The 17,099-nt window shown below is 37.2% G+C and overlaps 4 protein-coding genes across 4 annotated transcripts; 2 read left to right on the top strand and 2 right to left on the bottom strand.

The window, feature by feature from the left end:
* Positions 1 to 1,471: 1,471 nt before the first annotated feature.
* LOC9320066 lies at positions 1,472 to 5,475 on the top strand. The gene is made up of 7 exons (XM_021031300.1): positions 1,472 to 1,695; positions 2,480 to 4,115; positions 4,264 to 4,318; positions 4,409 to 4,512; positions 4,679 to 4,769; positions 5,002 to 5,049; positions 5,147 to 5,475. The coding sequence occupies exons 2-7, from the start codon at positions 2,602 to 2,604 to the stop codon at positions 5,225 to 5,227; spliced, it is 1,893 nt and encodes a 630-aa protein (XP_020886959.1). The 5' UTR covers positions 1,472 to 1,695; positions 2,480 to 2,601; the 3' UTR covers positions 5,228 to 5,475.
* LOC9322116 lies at positions 5,448 to 7,182 on the bottom strand. Its single transcript, XM_002883952.2, has 2 exons — positions 6,228 to 7,182; positions 5,448 to 5,810 (listed from the first exon to the last, which is right to left on the bottom strand). Exons 1-2 carry the CDS (start codon positions 7,143 to 7,145, stop codon positions 5,646 to 5,648), a joined length of 1,083 nt encoding a protein of 360 aa, XP_002883998.1. The 5' UTR covers positions 7,146 to 7,182; the 3' UTR covers positions 5,448 to 5,645.
* A 6,076-nt stretch (positions 7,183 to 13,258) lies between these two features.
* Positions 13,259 to 15,898, top strand: LOC9320065 (pentatricopeptide repeat-containing protein At2g19280). Its single transcript, XM_021032809.1, has 2 exons — positions 13,259 to 13,482; positions 13,618 to 15,898. Exon 2 carries the CDS (start codon positions 13,642 to 13,644, stop codon positions 15,706 to 15,708), a length of 2,067 nt encoding a protein of 688 aa, XP_020888468.1. The 5' UTR covers positions 13,259 to 13,482; positions 13,618 to 13,641; the 3' UTR covers positions 15,709 to 15,898.
* On the bottom strand, positions 15,824 to 16,441 carry LOC9320064 (18.5 kDa class IV heat shock protein). Its single transcript, XM_002883951.2, has one exon. The coding sequence runs from the start codon at positions 16,397 to 16,399 to the stop codon at positions 15,911 to 15,913; it is 489 nt and encodes a 162-aa protein (XP_002883997.1). The 5' UTR covers positions 16,400 to 16,441; the 3' UTR covers positions 15,824 to 15,910.
* Positions 16,442 to 17,099: the final 658 nt, after the last annotated feature.

The following is a 17,099-nucleotide window of genomic DNA, read 5'->3' as shown; positions in this document are numbered from 1 at the left end:
AGATTAACCACCTTCTTGTTATGTAATAATTCCAATTCAATTATTTTGCAACACTATTGGTATAACTGTTATAGCTTATGATTTCCTTGTTTATCATTACTCAGAAAGGACTGTCTTTTAAATGAGCAGATTTTTTAAGGCGAAGACTGAGGTCTAAGTAACAGATACAAACTTGTAACTATGTGCAAAAGTAGTTAGAGAGACCCGGATGGTGAAACATCAAAAGAGGAGGAAAGACTCTATGTAGAAGATGAAGGTATAAGTTCTATTTTTCAGACTTCCCAGAGGTGTTGTTAAGGTCTAACGTTTGCTTCCTATTTTCTAATCTCTTCTGTAGTTTATAAAACATATCTGATTGCTGCGTCTAAAACATAACAGACTAACTGCTGGCATTATGTAGAAGTAAGTCCATCAGGTATTTGCAGAACCATATGTAAGTTAGAACGTGTTAGGCTATTACATCCTGATTCAAAGCTAAGAAACATTGGTTTGTCAGTATTGGTTATCATATATTTAAATTCCACTGTCAGGTCATGAAATGGTGTAACAACATCTTACAGTGAGGAGTAGGAAGGTGGGCTTTAAGATAGCTAAACAAGGTATCTCTCAACAACCTCACTATTCTAAGGCATCCTCTGAAAACTCTGGGGCTATAGCAATCAACGAGAACAAAACTGAGATTAATCAACTTCAAGATTCCACAAACGAGACTGCTTCACTCAGCAGGCAAGTATCTCTCTTTCTTCCTTCAACCGCAGATTAAAAGACACAGTAGTAGCACAGCTAGTTTTCTCATTAAACTCTTAGGTGTAAGTGAAAAACAGAAGTTGAAATTCATGATTTAGCACTGCTCTCATCTTTTCTTTCTGACCATTGCCATTAGTATGCACATTCTTTTTGCAACTTCTAAAATGTCACATCTTTTTCATTGTCTGAGTCTAGGCCTTCGACAAGTTGAAAGAACGATATGAGCTTAATGCAACTTCTAGAAGACAAAGAGACAAGAAGAGGACGACTTTGAAGCAGTAACGAAGAAGCTTCCTTTAGAACTGAAGCACATCCATGGAGACTTATAACCGAGAAAACTCAGGAAAATTTTAGGCAAGTCTTCTTGTTTTACTCCATGAGGACTCAATAGCAGAGACTTTTGAGCTTCTTGGAGAAATGTTGTTATGTTGTAGAATCAGATGTAGTTTTGTATTGTTTGATCCTCTTGGAATTATCAAGTCTAAGTCTTGACACATGTAGCTTTGAACTTTCTGTAACAGTGTAACATCTATGTATGTAATATAAGAAATGCCAAAGTTTTGTGTTTTCTCATTGTGATTTGGTTTGCAAATATTGAATCTGTGAATTTTCTCTAGTGATACAGTTTCAGAGATTCAGGGATCAGAATGCAAGAAACTAAAAAAATAAACCCTTTTAACACAAGAACAAAAATCTGAGCGGTTTAATTATAAATTAGATTTTGAAGTTATAAATATAAATTTTCCACAGGAAAATCAAAGAAAAGTTGTTTTGCCAGTGAGTTAGAGAGAGAGAGAGAGCGATAGAGCGAGAGAGAGCGACGGAGAGAGAGAAACTTGCGTCAGTGGAGGAGAGTCGGAAACTTGAGAAACTTGTGTAGAAGAAACGCCATATCTCGGAGGAAGCCCAAACGAGGATTTAGCTATTGTGTCTCTTCGTAGTCATCTGGTAAATGCGAGATTGTTCTTCTTGTTACGAAATTGTTTGTTCATTGTCTTGTTTGTTGTTTTGGACTGGATTATTGAGTGTGATTTGTGAGGTATGTGAAGGTTTTGTGCAATTACTGCAATTGAATTTGGTCTTTAGTCTCCGATGGTTTTGTGCCTATTGATTGTGTTCTAGGGTTTTCATAAGAACGAAAGTCTGTTTTGTTGTGAGTTTCTCAGGCTATATATGACTGAAAGATTGAAATTTCTCAGAGATTGTTGAGATTGAGACTTGAATTTTAGCATAGAAGGGGAATTTACTTACTTCACAATCGTTTTATGCAACCTGGATTTAAGATGCTATAGATATGTTTAGCTTGAATCTAGGTTGAAGGGTGCATGGGTTTCTAGATTTGAGTCACGGTAGATCCGAATCTTTTTGGTTTTCTCAACATCTAAGAACATCCTGGACTATCTGAATGGAAAGTCTGCATTTTTGACACTAGAGGGACCAACTTCGTTAGGAGTCCATTTTGTTTTTTCTTAGTGAGATTGGAGATGATGAGAACAATATGTGTAGGCTTAGAATGCAGTACCACAAAACTATTCAATTACGAATCAGGAGAGCAACCCTTTGGGCTCTTGATAATTGGCTGGGGTTAGTATAAAACAATGGGTTGGACTAAAATTATGTACGGTGAAATTGATCCAAATTAGTAATCAGAAGATAACGTACTGTTTCGTTTTTTTTAAATCATGGTTTCTTGGATACTGACTCTGTTCCATGTTTTGCTTTCGACATTTAGGAGATCAGGAGGATATGAACTCTACCATTCCAGGGGGACTACATGAAGAAGTTGACCAACAGATTCATCGGTACTTAGAGAATTAATGTGCTTTCAGATACTTTTGGGTTTATCAGGAAAAGATGTTGGTGGAAAGTTCGTTCAGCTCTTCCGTTGAATCTAGTCTACTGAACGTGTCCGAGTATCAAGATCCATTTGCTACATATGATTGGGCTTCGCTTGCTGAAACTTATCAGATGATCCACAAAGTTCCCGAACAGTCTCAAGTAAGCTTTTGTAAAGCTGTTCCAGTCACTGATGCAATGAATCTTGATGAATCAAAACATCCAAAACATCACAAAGTTCCCGAACAGTCTCAAGTAAGTTGTCCAGAGAAATCTGTTATGCACAAGGTATCGGGAAAGGCCCTGACTTCTCTTGTGTATCGTCGAAGGAAGAGGAGCTTAAAGCTTGGGGGAACTGAGGAACATAACCTAGGAAAAACCAGGAAACAGGATGATTCACTTGATGACTCTATTGTCTCTTTACATAACACTGGAGAAAGTACAAAAAGGAAAAATCGCTTCAACAACTGTCTTGTCTATAGCCGGAAAAAAAGGAGAGGGGAATCCAGTTGTACTTTTACAGGAGAAACTACGATAAGGGGTGCTGGGCTTGATGATGCTTTTGTTTCTAAGCATGACTGTGGAGAAACCAGGAGAAGAGGCAATCGATCAGATAATTGTCTTGTGTATAGCAGAAAAAAAGGTAGAGTGAAATTTAATAGTTGTACTTTTAGCAAACATGTCACTGGAGGAACCAAGATAGGCTGTGATCAAGCTGAATCTTCTGCATGTAGCCACAGGGGACAGGTAGTTAAAGCTGATAGTGCTTTTACTGGACCTATCCCTGGAGAAATCAAGAAAAGTGGTCATCAACCTGTTTACAACCGAAGCAAGCAGTTAGTGAAATCTAATGGGAGTTTTACTGAAAGTCATGTTGGGAAAACCAAGAGAAATGGAGAAAAATCTGATGTCTTGCTGACATATAGCCGGAGGAAGCAGAGAGGCAAATCTGTTGGTGATCGGGTTAATGGCTTTCTAGTTTATACCCGGAAGAAGTTAAAATTCAGAGGACCTTTTGCTAGACATGACCTAAGAGAAACCAAAACAAATGGTGATCAACTTGTAGATGATACCCAGGTTACCGAAGTGACATATTCTTCAGATGGAACTAATGACAGCTGCTCGTCTTTGAAATCCAGTTCTGAAGTTGATTCAAGTTCGAGTACAACTGGGGAAGATGATCGCTATTCCTCTGATGCTGTGGTGTCTGAGACAGATACAGACGGTAGTAGCGGCCCTTTCAGGCTGTGTAAACATTGTGATAAGCCAGGAACTGTCGAAAAGATGCTAATTTGTGATGAATGTGAAGAAGCATATCATACAATCTGCTGCGGTGTACAAATGAAAGACATCGCAGGGATAGATGACTGGCTCTGTCCATCCTGTTTGAAAAATAAGCCATCAAAGACCAAGACGAAGGGGAGAATTTCACGGGAACGGAAATGGAGAGTTACAGTACCATTGGTAATAGGAGTTCGAATAGGAAAAAAGTTTCAAGCAGATGTTCCAGACTGGTCAGGTCCAACAATGAGGTATGCACTTCGATATTCAACAGTCCTTTAAATTATTGTGATATCAAAGATGTCTGTCTACTCGTAAATGAGTTTTGTTCCTGTCACCAAAATGAGTGGCCATTGTTTTATTTGGTTGACATACAAAAGCGTTTTGATCTCAATGCAGTGATACTTCTTTTGTGGGTGAACCCTTCGAAATTGATCAGTCAGAATACACTCATGTAAGCTCTCAGTATAGTGGATAAGCATAAGTTTATGTTTTCATAGAATTGGCTGGATTTCAGATAGCTGCCATTCATCTCTCTTTGCAGGATCTCAAGAAGGCCAAGAATAGTAAGAAACAATGTTCTGCAGTGAATTGGCTTCAGTGCAGAGAGGAAGATAGTAATGGAGATATCTGCGGAAAGTGGCGTAGGTAAGTTAAACAATTTTGCATGTTCCATTATTTGGTTCATGCTGTCGCCTTTTCATCAGGCTTCTTAATAGTTACCAATATCTTCTTCCTTGTCTCATATCTATAACTCAACCACTGGTGTAAAATGAATTTACTCAATATGCTTAATTTGACTGGATATAAACAGGGCCCCTCGTTCAGAGGTACAAACCAAAGACTGGGAATGCTTCTGCTGCGTCTTTTGGGATCCATCACGTGCTGACTGTGCCGTCCCTCAGGTCAGAAACTGTCTTTACAACTATCTTTTTTTTCCTCAAATGAAAATCCTTCTGAGGGTGAAAAGTTAGCACCCGTGAGAGTCTGGTACTTGGTAAAAGCAGTGAAAATTCTCGCACCGTCTTGCTTCATCTTTCTCCATGAACATGTCATTTGGATTTTTGAACAGATTTCTTCATACTCCAAAAAAAGCCTTCAAAGTTTATACAATGCATCTTGTGTTCATTTCTTCAGGAACTGGAGACAAGTGAGATCCTTAAACAACTCAAGTACATCAAGATGGTTTGTTATCTTTCTCATTCCTTGTTTGATCTTTCCCGACCAATAGTCTTCTGTTCTCATCACGGATATAAAACTGAATGGTCGGTTTCCTCTGCAGCTAAGACCTCGATCAGACGCCAAAAAGCGAAAGCTAGGAGCAAAGGGTCGAAGCAGATCACATAACAAAGGAAAATCTTGATGGACACAATCAAATGCATATGCTTTTGGATTAGAGACCTTAGAAACTAGAAAGGTAAACTCAGAAATTTTTTGTGAAGCGCCAATGAGTTTTGTACCCCTTGCGAAACTTGAGGATATCAAGTTGCTCTATAAGTGATTAATTAGGTTCAGATCTTTTGTTAGCTCCCAAAACAGGAGTAGTGAAAATAGAACGTTTGTATTCAGGGACAAGTTCTGAGTTAAATCTGAGAATCATCTTTAATGCAACAAAATCTATAAACAGCATGTGTCAAAGCATTCTGCTGAGATTAGATTCATTTAGGGAAATGAGAATACACATTCAAAGCTTGGATCTTGGACAATAGTGAAAAAAAAATTACAGTGTGAGTTGCAGAAAATCTGTTGCCAATATCACAGAGAGAAACAATAGCGGCAAATCACCATCCATATTTAGCTTGTGTCTCGGCTTTTGTGAGCAATCCTCTAGAACGTCTCTCTGTCAACTCCGACTCCTTGTGCTTCATGTCCATGAATAACGCAGTGATTTGATGCTTCCTCTTGTGAAGCTTTGACACTTTCCCTTTAGATGAAGATGTTGCCGGCTGCAAGACAAATGAAAACAAAGAAGCATTTAAAAAGCAATACAAAGAATTCCAAATCTTTTTTACTGTGAATAACAACACACAATAAAATTGGTATGATAACAAGTATCTCTCTTCCTATACATCCACAAAGAAAATCTTCAGCAAAACAGAAAGAACTTGACAATGGAACCCCCAAACAAGAGATAATCTGCAACTCAAATTCTATTTTCTTCTTCTGGTGGTTAAATTTTGGGATTTTCTCAAATATTTGATTACCTAATATGCTCTCTAATGGGAATCTCCTACAAGCAAAGGGTTTAAATTTACAGAGCCAGAGTATATAATAAGAGACCTTAGAGAAAAGACAACTCCCAAGTTGTTGCATCCAAAAGAAAAGTCCAAGCAAGAGTAAAGAGTTTAGAAAGATAAACAAACCTGATACGCAGGTCCAAAGGCGATTCCAGTAGATTTAACCTGATCAACTCTTGGCCTATTCTTCATAAGCTCATCTTGCTTAACCTCAACAATCTCTGGCATCTGGTTCCTCCCTCTCCTTCCTCTCCTCGCACCACTATCCATAGCTACAACCGCTTCGGGCAATCCCGTTGTTGCCTCAAACCCACCACCATTCCAAGTATTACCTCCATAGCTACTACCATCATATCCCACACTACCACTAGGATTCGTTTCGTATCCACCATAACCAGCAGCATAATAGTTATCTACTCCAACATTTTGTTCCGTTTCGCTATTACTATGACTAAGCGATTCATAGCTCTGGTTTTGTTGATCACTAATACCTGAATCCGTTTGAGGAATTACAATCGCAGGTGTTTCTGTTTCGAGATTCGATCTTCGACCTGATCCGGATCCCAATGAAGGAAGAGCACCTAATGTTTGCGAGCTTTTAGGTGCAGGCATGGCGGAAAAGAACGATCTCACTGATGAATCGTGAGATGCGGAAGCAGATTCCATCTGTTTACGCTTCTTCCTAGCTTTCTCTTCTTCTTCGTCGTCTTCATCATCATCAAGATTGCTCGGTCTAGGGTTTACGGGAAGCCTGATCTGGACGACACGTTTCGGAATTGACGACGGTGCCGGATTTTGTTTCCGTGAAATTGAGGATTTAGGAGGAGGGAGAGAGGAAAGGAAAGGAGAAGATTTTCCTCGAGAGGAAGATGAACCAAAATCACCATCTTCGGAGGATTTGAGTTCTTTGGGTTGAGGAATAGCTGAGAACAGAGACGAAGAAGAAGTTCTAGGTTCTGAGGATTTCACAGTGAAAGCTTCTCTACGTGGTTGAAGATCTTCTTCTTCGTCCGACGACGCGTAACTCGCGACCAGAGAGTCCATTAGAGAGAGAGAGAGAAAGAGTTTGCCGTCGCCGAGAGATGTCGGAGTATTTGTCGTGTATAGATGGGCTTTTTAAGGAGAGCTCTAAGGCCCATATAAAAGCCCATTTGTGAAGTCACGTGAAAAAATGTTATGCCAAATCCGATACAGTAATACATATGTCACAACAAGCAGTCAAGCATACATAGTAGTCCTGGGCATATTAACCGGAACCGAATACCCGAATCGAACCGACCCGAAATTTTGCAATTCGGTTCGGGTATTGAGATTTGGTTTTAACCGATCGGTTCCCACTTTCAATATATTTCGGGTATGTCTTCGGTTCGGGTAAAAACCGATACCCGAATGGTTACTTTATAAACCCGAAATTAATACCCGATTAATACTAATATACCCTAATTATAATTGTCAACACTACCCTATACTCGGTTCTTCCCCTTTCCCGACATTTATACCCTAAGTCTCTCTAAAAAAAACCTAAGCCTCTATTTTCAATATTCAATCTAGAATCCTCATCAAGAAATCGATCTGCAGTAAGTCTTCTCTCCTTTATCTGTTCTTCTTTCCTTCGTGTGTTCTTCTCGAATTGATGGTTGTTTGACTTAGGGTTTTTGTCGATTAGATACAATTTCGATTCAACCGTCTGTTCTTCTCTACTTCTCGATTCAGTCGTCTGTTCTTCTCTACTCTCTACTTCTCGACTGTGTTTCTTGTTGATTTTAGTATTTTAGAGTTTTGTTGATTCTGAATTTCGATTTCAATCTGATTTTGATTGTTCTTTTCGTTTTGACTATTTTTATTAGATGGGTTCATCATCACTTCCAGAAGAAGATGTGGATACGAATGCTGAAACTCAAGATACAGAAGATGATTTGAGGATTCCTGAGAATCGAAAGAGAAGAAAAGAGTCAAAAGAAGCTTCAGGGAAAGGTTCTTCTAAGAGTAAGGGCAAGGGAAAGAGCAAAGAAGAGAGAGAAAGGTCGTATGTATGGGAGCATTTTACCAGATTGAAGGATAATGTTAACAAATGTACATGTCACTACTGTGGGAAGACACTAGCCTGTCCTACAACATCAGGGACTTCAAATCTGCAGAAGCATCTGACTTTTGCGTGTAAGCAATTCAAAGTTTGGCAAGACAGTGAAATGCAGAAGATTCTGAATCCAGATGGTAGTCATCTAATGGCTGGTAAGGTTTCAATTGAAGTGGTTAGAGAAGCAACAAATGAAATGCTTGTATTAGGACAGATGCCACTTTCATTCATTGAAAGTATAGCTTGGAGACATTTCACTACCAAATGCAACTTGTACAAGCCAGTTTCTAGAAGAACTGCAACAAGAGACATCTATGAGATGTTTGTGAAGCGGAAAGAAGAAATGAGGAAATGGATGCGTGCAACTAAGCAGTGGGTCTCTCTCACTACTGATATATGGACAGCTCACGTAACTGGTGCAAGTTATATGGTAATAACTTGCCATTTTGTTGATGCAAATTGGCATTTAAGAAAGCTGATCATAGGGTTTAAGTATGTGGCAGATCATAAAGGGGCAACAATTGCAGCTGTTTTGAGTTCTTGCTTGGATGAATGGGGTATAGAGAAGATCTTCACTATCACTGTTGATAATGCAACAGCCAATACTTCTGCACTTCAGAAATTTGAAAGAGCCTTCAGGGCAAAGAATGGGAATAATGCATTCATATTAGATGCTGAGATGATGCATATGAGGTGTTCAGCTCACATCATCAATTTGATAGTCAAAGATGGATTGCATGAGATCAATTCCCATGTGGAAGCAGTTCGGAATGCAGTGACTTTTGTGAGATCTTCTACAAAGAGATTGATCTCATTTGATCAAAGGGTTGATGCATCTAATCTGAGTAGAGGAAGCTTGCCTCTAGATGTCGAAGCCAGGTGGAATTCAACCTATTTGATGCTCACAAAAGCGCAAAGATTCAGAGAAGCTTTTGATCGGATGGAAGCTGAAGATAAGATCTACAACAACTACTTCTTAGAGATGGAAAAAGGCAAGAAAAGGGTTGGTCCTCCTACTTATTTGGATTGGGTGGAGATAGATAGAATGGTAAAGTTTCTGAACTTCTTTTATACTGCTACTTTAATTGTCTCTGCTTCTACATCGGTTAACTCATACAAGTGTTATGGAGAGATAGTTACAATAGAGAAGAATATGATACTATTGAGTCAGAGCATTGATCCGGAAATGAGGACTAGGGCTAAGGACATGAAAGAGAAGTTTGATAAGTATTGGGAGGGTTTTAAAAATATCAATAAGCTTTTGATTGTGGCTACTGTCTTTGATCCGACAAAGAAAATGTAATTTTCTCAGCTTTGCTTTGATAAGGTCTATGGGAAAGATAGTGTAGATTCTAAAGAGATGTATGATTCTACATATTCTGTGTTGACTAGTCTTTTTAAGGAGTATAGTAGCATGTTTCCCAAAGTCTCTACTGATGCATCATCGTCTAATACTGTTGGGAGCAATTCTGCTAGTGCTAGCCATGAACAAGCTACTGGATATGCTGAAGAGGAGTTAGAAAATACAGATGCTTCTCTTGGTGGTGGATTTGAAAGAATGCAGTGTGTTTATGATGAGATGGTTGATGAGTTAGGAGTTCATGATGCAAAGGACGAATTAGACATGTATTTGAAAGAAAAGGTTGAGCATCCAAAGAGTAATATGTTTGGTGATGAGTATGATGTCATGGATTGGTGGAGGCGCAATTCTGGTAAGTTCCCTATATTATCAGAAATAGCAAGAGATGTTTTTGCTATGCAAGTGTCATCAGTCGCATCAGAATCTGCCTTTAGTACAAGTGGACGCATGCTGGAACCAAGTAGGAGTTGTCTTAGTCATTACACCATTGAGGTTTTGATGTGCACAGACCAATGGATGAAGTCAGAGATGAAGTTAAAGGAGCAAGCTGCTATGACTCTGTCTTATATATATGCTGACTTTGTGACACAAGATGAGCTGGAGAAAGGTTGGTTTTACTTTATTTCTCAATTATACTTGTAGCATTGTATGCTTTTACCTACTGAAATTGTGTTCTCTAAATGATTTTCAGAGTTTGGAGCATTAGGAGTAAACGAGTAGATCTATATGACTCATACTCGGCTTTTGGGTAATAATCTAAACTGTTTTTTCTCTGTCTGAATTATTTTTGGTATTGATGAATCTTTTTTTCAATGTAACAGGAACATGATGTCTTTCTGATGCTTGTAGACTGTAGTTGTATGTTTCTGATAACTTTAACAACAATTGAAATGTTTGTGTTTTGTTCTCTTTTGAATTTAGACAATTAATCAGCTTATGTTTGCGTTTTGTTTGGTTTCAATTTAGACAATGCATCAGTTTATCTATATGTCTGTCTTTGGTTTCATAATTTAGACAAATTGAGTTATTTTTGCACAAGTATAATCAGGTTTTGCATGTTTGGTTATCTTTGGTTACTTTTGGTTATTTTTGGTTACTTTGGTTACAAATTACCCGAATTATACCCGAACCCGAACATAATCGAAACTTTTCGGGTATTCAACGGTTCTTAAATTTAATAGAGGACCCGACCCGAACCCAATTAGAACCGAACCGAACCCGAACCGATAATTTAGAATAACCGAATGGGTCTCGAACCCCTACCCGATTAGACCCGATACCCGAAAAAAAAGAACCGAACGGGTTCGGGTACCCGAATGCCCAGGCCTAATACATAGTCTACATAAAAAGTGTCAAAAACATGAAATTCCATTCAATAGATGGATTACAATAACTAAATGACTATGAGTTTATTAATAGTATATATAACATTAGAAAATATATAATTAGTTTTGAAGTCTGATTGTGTTCTCAGGTATCACTTGATACGGTTATGGATCCAAATGAAGCTCCCTTGACGCCATAGCTAACTGATGGTTCTAATCAGGAGGAAAAGCAATCGGTCTGGGCTCCAAGAAAATTGAACTCGATAGTCATATCTAAAGCATACTTCCGTTAACAGAGATAAATGTCTGACGAATTTCGTGGTACCTTAAGATCCTTCACTCCAAAATACAAGCTCAAATAGTCTTTAAATTGTTGTATAGCACCATTATCATTTTCCGTAATCGCATGGTCATAAATATAAACCAATATATATATATATATATAATGGTGCTATACAACAATTTAAAGTATTACATATTTTAATATATTAGTTTTAAATCCACGTAATGCATGAGACACTATCTAGTTATATATTAAAATATGTAATAATTTATGACTAAATATATATTAAAAATGTTTAGTTACTTTTCGGAACCGAAGAAGAACCCTTTAATTACTTGTAAATGGTCATTTATTTACAAGGTATTTATGAAATATAGAAGTACTTATATTCATGTATTCAAACAACTCTTACAACCAGTATTCATATAACCAACGCAATTGATTTTTTTAACATTAATTATAAATTTAGAAAATATCCATATAATACTTCACAATTAATAATATAAATATTAGAAGATTTTGTTAAGATTTAAAATGATGATTTTTCTACCATCTTTATTTGAATTTTTTGTAATTGCTTTGAATCATCATAGAGTACATACATTTTCTTCTTCCAATAACTTCAAATTATCATCTTGTTTTCCAAAACATGATATAAGTTCTTCAAATCTCATGGATAGATGCTGCTGGAAACTCTTTCGGAGTTGCTATAACTCAAGAACTCTCTCCCTCTTCTCATCAAATATTAGGACAATATCTGAAACTATTGCAACCAGTCCAAATAAGCAGGTAACTCTTTAGTACCAGTTAATTTGGAAAAAGACATGGCTGCAGATTTGGTGTTATAGGATTTTGGCAGAGAGTATTGAGAAGTTCTGTTGTTGAGTAGCTTCAGCATCACTACTGCTTTACTTCTCTGGGCCGAAGACACAACTTTGACTAGATTTGCAGCAAACGCTTCATTCACCTTGGCATAGCCATAAACTTGATGGTAGATTTGTTGATAACCACATGCTATAAAGTGAAATATGTTGTGCATTACGATAGCTAAACCTACTGACTGCAATCGGTTCAAAGAAGCATGCAACTGCTTGTTGCAATTATTCAAGATTATTTATATTCAGTGAAACTTAAAAAAAAAATCATAATCTTGAATAAGTATCATTTCCGTAAGGCACTAATTTCAAATTAATGCGAACACTTCTTCTCAACAACAAAATATGTGAAAAAATTTAGACTAATTTATTGTTGATGATTTTTTTTAAAAATAACTAAGAAGTTTTACGCCCGTGCGTTTATTGTTGATAGTTAGTGTAGTTAGAATCATATAAGCTAATACTACCTTACTTTAGGATCTATGATACGTGCATTTTTTGTTGAAATCATTCACTTGAAAACTACTCCCTCTGTTTTAAGAATGTATATAAGATGTTTTAGGCTTTTTCATTTGTTCCATTTTATAAGATTTTTCGTTTCTATGCATGATTTATATTATTTAGTTTTTAATTATTTAAATTATGTAGTATCTTCTCCTATTGGTTGAAGTTTTATAATTGAAATTTTTTTTTATTTTTTTATTTTTTGTGCTTTTTGCCAAAACATCTAATAAAATGGAACAGAAGAAGTATTATAAAACAAAAACAAAAGGAGTAAGATTTGATTTTTTAATAGGTAATATCTAAATGATTTTATATAGCAATTATATACACTTGTTGCGTAAATTAAATATCTTAATGAACTTTTCTATTAATGGTACCAATTTTATTGATACCAAATGATTTACTCGGATTTTTAGATTCATTGGCTTTCAAATCTTTATGAGTTTAATTGAAGGAGCGGATGGTTTTTTTTGTCTATATCCAGCAAACTTAATAAAATCACCCAATACGGTGAAACAAAATATCACCTTCAAACCAGATATAGATAATGTTATAATATACTTAGAATATAGTTTTTAGAGCATCTTCAATGCTCATGTTTATATTTATTATCTATTTTAGAGAAATTCTATTTTAGAGGAAATTTTACTCCGATGTATTTCTCTAAAATAGAGTTTCATCTAAGGAGAGACATAATTGGATCATACGAGATACAAAAAGTCAGGAATCAAACCGGTTTCTAATCATAAGAAACGTGACTGGGCCTTAGATTCCGATAAAAGCCCATTAATGAAGGCCCAATTTCTGTTCTTTGATTAGGAAACCGGTTTGATTCCTGGAAGAGGAAAAACCGAAATTTCACATCATACCAAACTTTCGTCTCTACCTCTCTCTCTATCTCTCTCTTCTCGCCGTCGCCGTTATTATTCCGGGCGATCAAAATTAAGACAAGCCATTGTAAGTTTTCGCAGCTACTTGGGTGATATAATGCTTGAGAGAAATGATAAATTGATGATATGGGTTTCTCTCAGAACCAAACTTTTTCCACAAAATTGACAAAAATTGTTTCCTTTGTTTTTGTTTCTTCTTCAGATAACTTGTGACCAGTCCCTGTTTATGTGGGTTTCAATCCTAAACCTCAAGTCTTCTGGTTTGAATCATTGCTTTACAAGAACCAAGGCTTTTCGATATTTCTGGTCAAGAACAAAGGCTTTACAAGAACAAAGATTTCAGAGTGATTCTGGTAAGCTAACTTACTCTGGATCACGGTACTATGTTTCCGATGCAAGGATTGGTTCAAGTAAGCATTTTGGTGAAAGTTTTGATACGATTCTGAAGAATATTGATGTCCCTAGTGACTGTGTTGAAACTATTAGAAATGTGCTTACGAAACACAGTTGGATACAGAAATATGAGAGTGGGTTTAGTACTGAACTTGATCAATACAATGTCATTAGAATTTTGGATGATTTGTTTGAGGAGACTTTGGATGCATCTATTGCTCTATACTTCTTTAGATGGTCAGAGTTGTGGATTGGTGTTGCGCACTCGAGCAGGTCTATCAGCCGAATGATTCATATTCTGGTGTCTGGAAATATGAATTATAGAGCTGTAGATATGCTTCTCTGTCTGGTGAAGAAATGTAGTGGAAAAGAAAGGTCCTTGTGTTTAGTTATAAAGGATCTATTTGAAACTCGTATTGATCGTCGGGTTTTAGAAACTGTGTTTTGTATGCTGATTGATTGTTGCATTAAAGAGAGGAAGGTAGACATGGCCCTGAAACTAACCTACAAAATAGACCAGTTTGGCATCTTTCCTTCACGAGGGGTTTGTATTTCGTTAGTTGAGGAAATTCTACGAGCTCATGGGTTGGAGTTAGCTCGGGAATTTGTTGAGCACATGCTTAGTCGAGGGAGGCATCTAAATGCTGCCCTTCTTAGCCTATTCATAAGGAAGTATTGCTCTGATGGCTATTTTGATAAAGGTTGGGAATTGCTTATGGGAATGAAAGACTATGGCATCAGACCTGACATTGTGGCATTTACAGTTTTCATTGATAAGTTGTGTAAGGCAGGGTTTCTAAGAGAAGCGACTTCGGTATTGTTTAAACTCAAACTCTTTGGTATCTCTCAGGATTCTGTATCCGTCAGCTCTGTTATCGACGGGTTCTGTAAGGTAGGGAAACCAGAGGAAGCCATTAAGCTCATTCATTCTTTTCGTCTTAGACCAAACATTTTTGTGTACAGTAGCTTTCTGTCAAATATATGTAGCACAGGAGACATGCTTAGAGCTTCTACCATATTTCAGGAGATTTTTGAGTTGGGACTCCTTCCTGATTGTTATTGTTATACTACTATGATTGATGGGTATTGTACTCTAGGCAGAACAGATAAAGCTTTTCAATTTTTCGGGGCACTGTTGAAAAGCGGGAACCCGCCATCCTTAATAACATATACACTACTTATTGGTGCTTGCAGCAAGTTTGGAAGCATAAGTGATGCAGAATCTGTGTTTCGGATTATGAAAACTGAAGGTTTGCATCCGGATGTTGTAACGTATAACAATCTGATGTATGGGTATGGGAAGACACATCAGCTGAATAAAGTATTTGAGCTTATTGATGAGATGAGATCTGCTGGTATCTCTCCAGATGTTGCAACCTACAATATTTTGATACATAGCATGGTGGTTAGAGGATATGTCGATGAAGCAAATGAAATTATCAGTGAGCTTATCCGACGAGGCTTTGTTCCTAGTGCATTAGCATTCACAGATGTGATTGGTGGGTTATCGAAGAGAGGGGATTTTCAGGAAGCGTTTATTTTGTGGTTCTACATGGCTGATCTTAGAGTGAAACCTGATGTTGTAACATGCAGTGCATTACTTCATGGTTATTGCAGAGCGCAGAGAATGGAGAAAGCTATTGTTTTGTTTGATAAGTTGCTTGATGCGGGGTTAAAGCCAGATGTGGTTTTGTATAATACGCTCATCCATGGATATTGCAGTGTAGGAGATATTGAGAAAGCATGTGAGTTGATTGGTTTGATGGTTCAAAGGGGAATGCTTCCAAATGAGAGTACCCATCACGCACTTGTTGTGGGGCTTGAGGGAAAGCGGTTCATGAACTCGGAAGAGCATGCATCCATGCTACTTGAAGAAATTGTAGTTGCAAATGGCGCCTGATAGCCGGAGGATGATAACAGATCACATTCTGCAACCCAATACAAGCTTTATCTGTAAGTTTTGGCTTTTGTTTACGACTTTACGTTTTGATTTATTTGTTTTTAACACAACGTAATTAAGTGATTAAATTTGTTCATTTAGTACATAAAACTTGTAAGTTTCACTTTAATTCATACATATCTCGACAACATTTAACACTTGATTAATCATCATCGCCGGTGATTTCCACTACTCTCACGTTACGATTCTCCTCTATCTCCGGCAGCTGTTGCGGCGAAGAAGAACCATCTTTCGCGACGAACACGACAAGAAACCCATCCTCCATCCACGCCGTGACCTGATCCTTCAAGGCGTTGTTAGGAAGTTCAAATCTGCTCATGAATTTGTTGTCGCCAGTACAGATCTGGAGATATCCTTCGTCGTCTACGAACACTATCGCTTCGTCTTGAGTCACTCCCGGAAGATACGCTTTGAAAACGTGAGCCGTCGGAGTCTCAGTCCAATTAAGCTGCGTCTTGACGGTGGTTGATGAAGATGATGGGAATATTTCTCGAGAAAGTGAGGGAAAGTGGTGAGAAAGAAAGAGAGATGGTGATGGGAAATCAAGAAAGGTGTTCATGAGTTCAAATGGTTCCCAGATTCTGTCGCCGGGGGATAGTCTCCGGTGATTGTTGATCGGAATCATCGACATCTTCTTCTTCTCTACTCTAGAAAGTAACAGAAGAAGAGGTATAAATCCTAATCTTACTCAAGAGAAGTTCTAGAGTTTTCTTGAGAGTGACGTTTGTGATGAAGCAGAGTAACTGGACCTAGAGTTGAAGGATAAAGCCCAATGGGCTTTTCATAGATAAAGGCCTTATTCTTTTTCTTCTTATTCCCGGATTTTGAGGCTCGCGCAAATAAACCGAACCGAATGTACCGAACTAAAACTAAAGCAAAAAAACCTGAATCGAACCGAGAATTTGAAAATAACCGGATGGATACTAAATTCAATGACCGAAATAACAGTAACCAAATTAGTACCGAACCGATATATTTCAGGTAACCGAAATACCCGAAATACAATTATATTTTCAAAAGTATTAGTTATTTATAGAACAAATAATCAAAAGTACTAGTTATTTATAAACCAAATAATGAAATAATCAAAAATACTTGGAAAAATATATAAAAATAGTAAAAATACTCAAAAATAACCGAAAAATATCAGAAAATAACTGAAATATCCGAAAATATCCAAAGCAAAATAACCGAATGGATACTAAATTTTAAAACCGAAAGAATCGGAACCGAACCAAAATTTTAAAATATCCGAATGGATACTAAATTTTAAAACCGAAAGAACCGGAACCGAACCGAAATTTTAAAATATCCGAATGGATACTAAATTT

Source organism: Arabidopsis lyrata, assembly GCF_000004255.2.
Source record: "Arabidopsis lyrata subsp. lyrata unplaced genomic scaffold ARALYscaffold_3, whole genome shotgun sequence".
Taxonomy (NCBI): domain Eukaryota; kingdom Viridiplantae; phylum Streptophyta; class Magnoliopsida; order Brassicales; family Brassicaceae; genus Arabidopsis; species Arabidopsis lyrata.
This window is presented reverse-complemented; position numbering and strand designations above follow the sequence as displayed.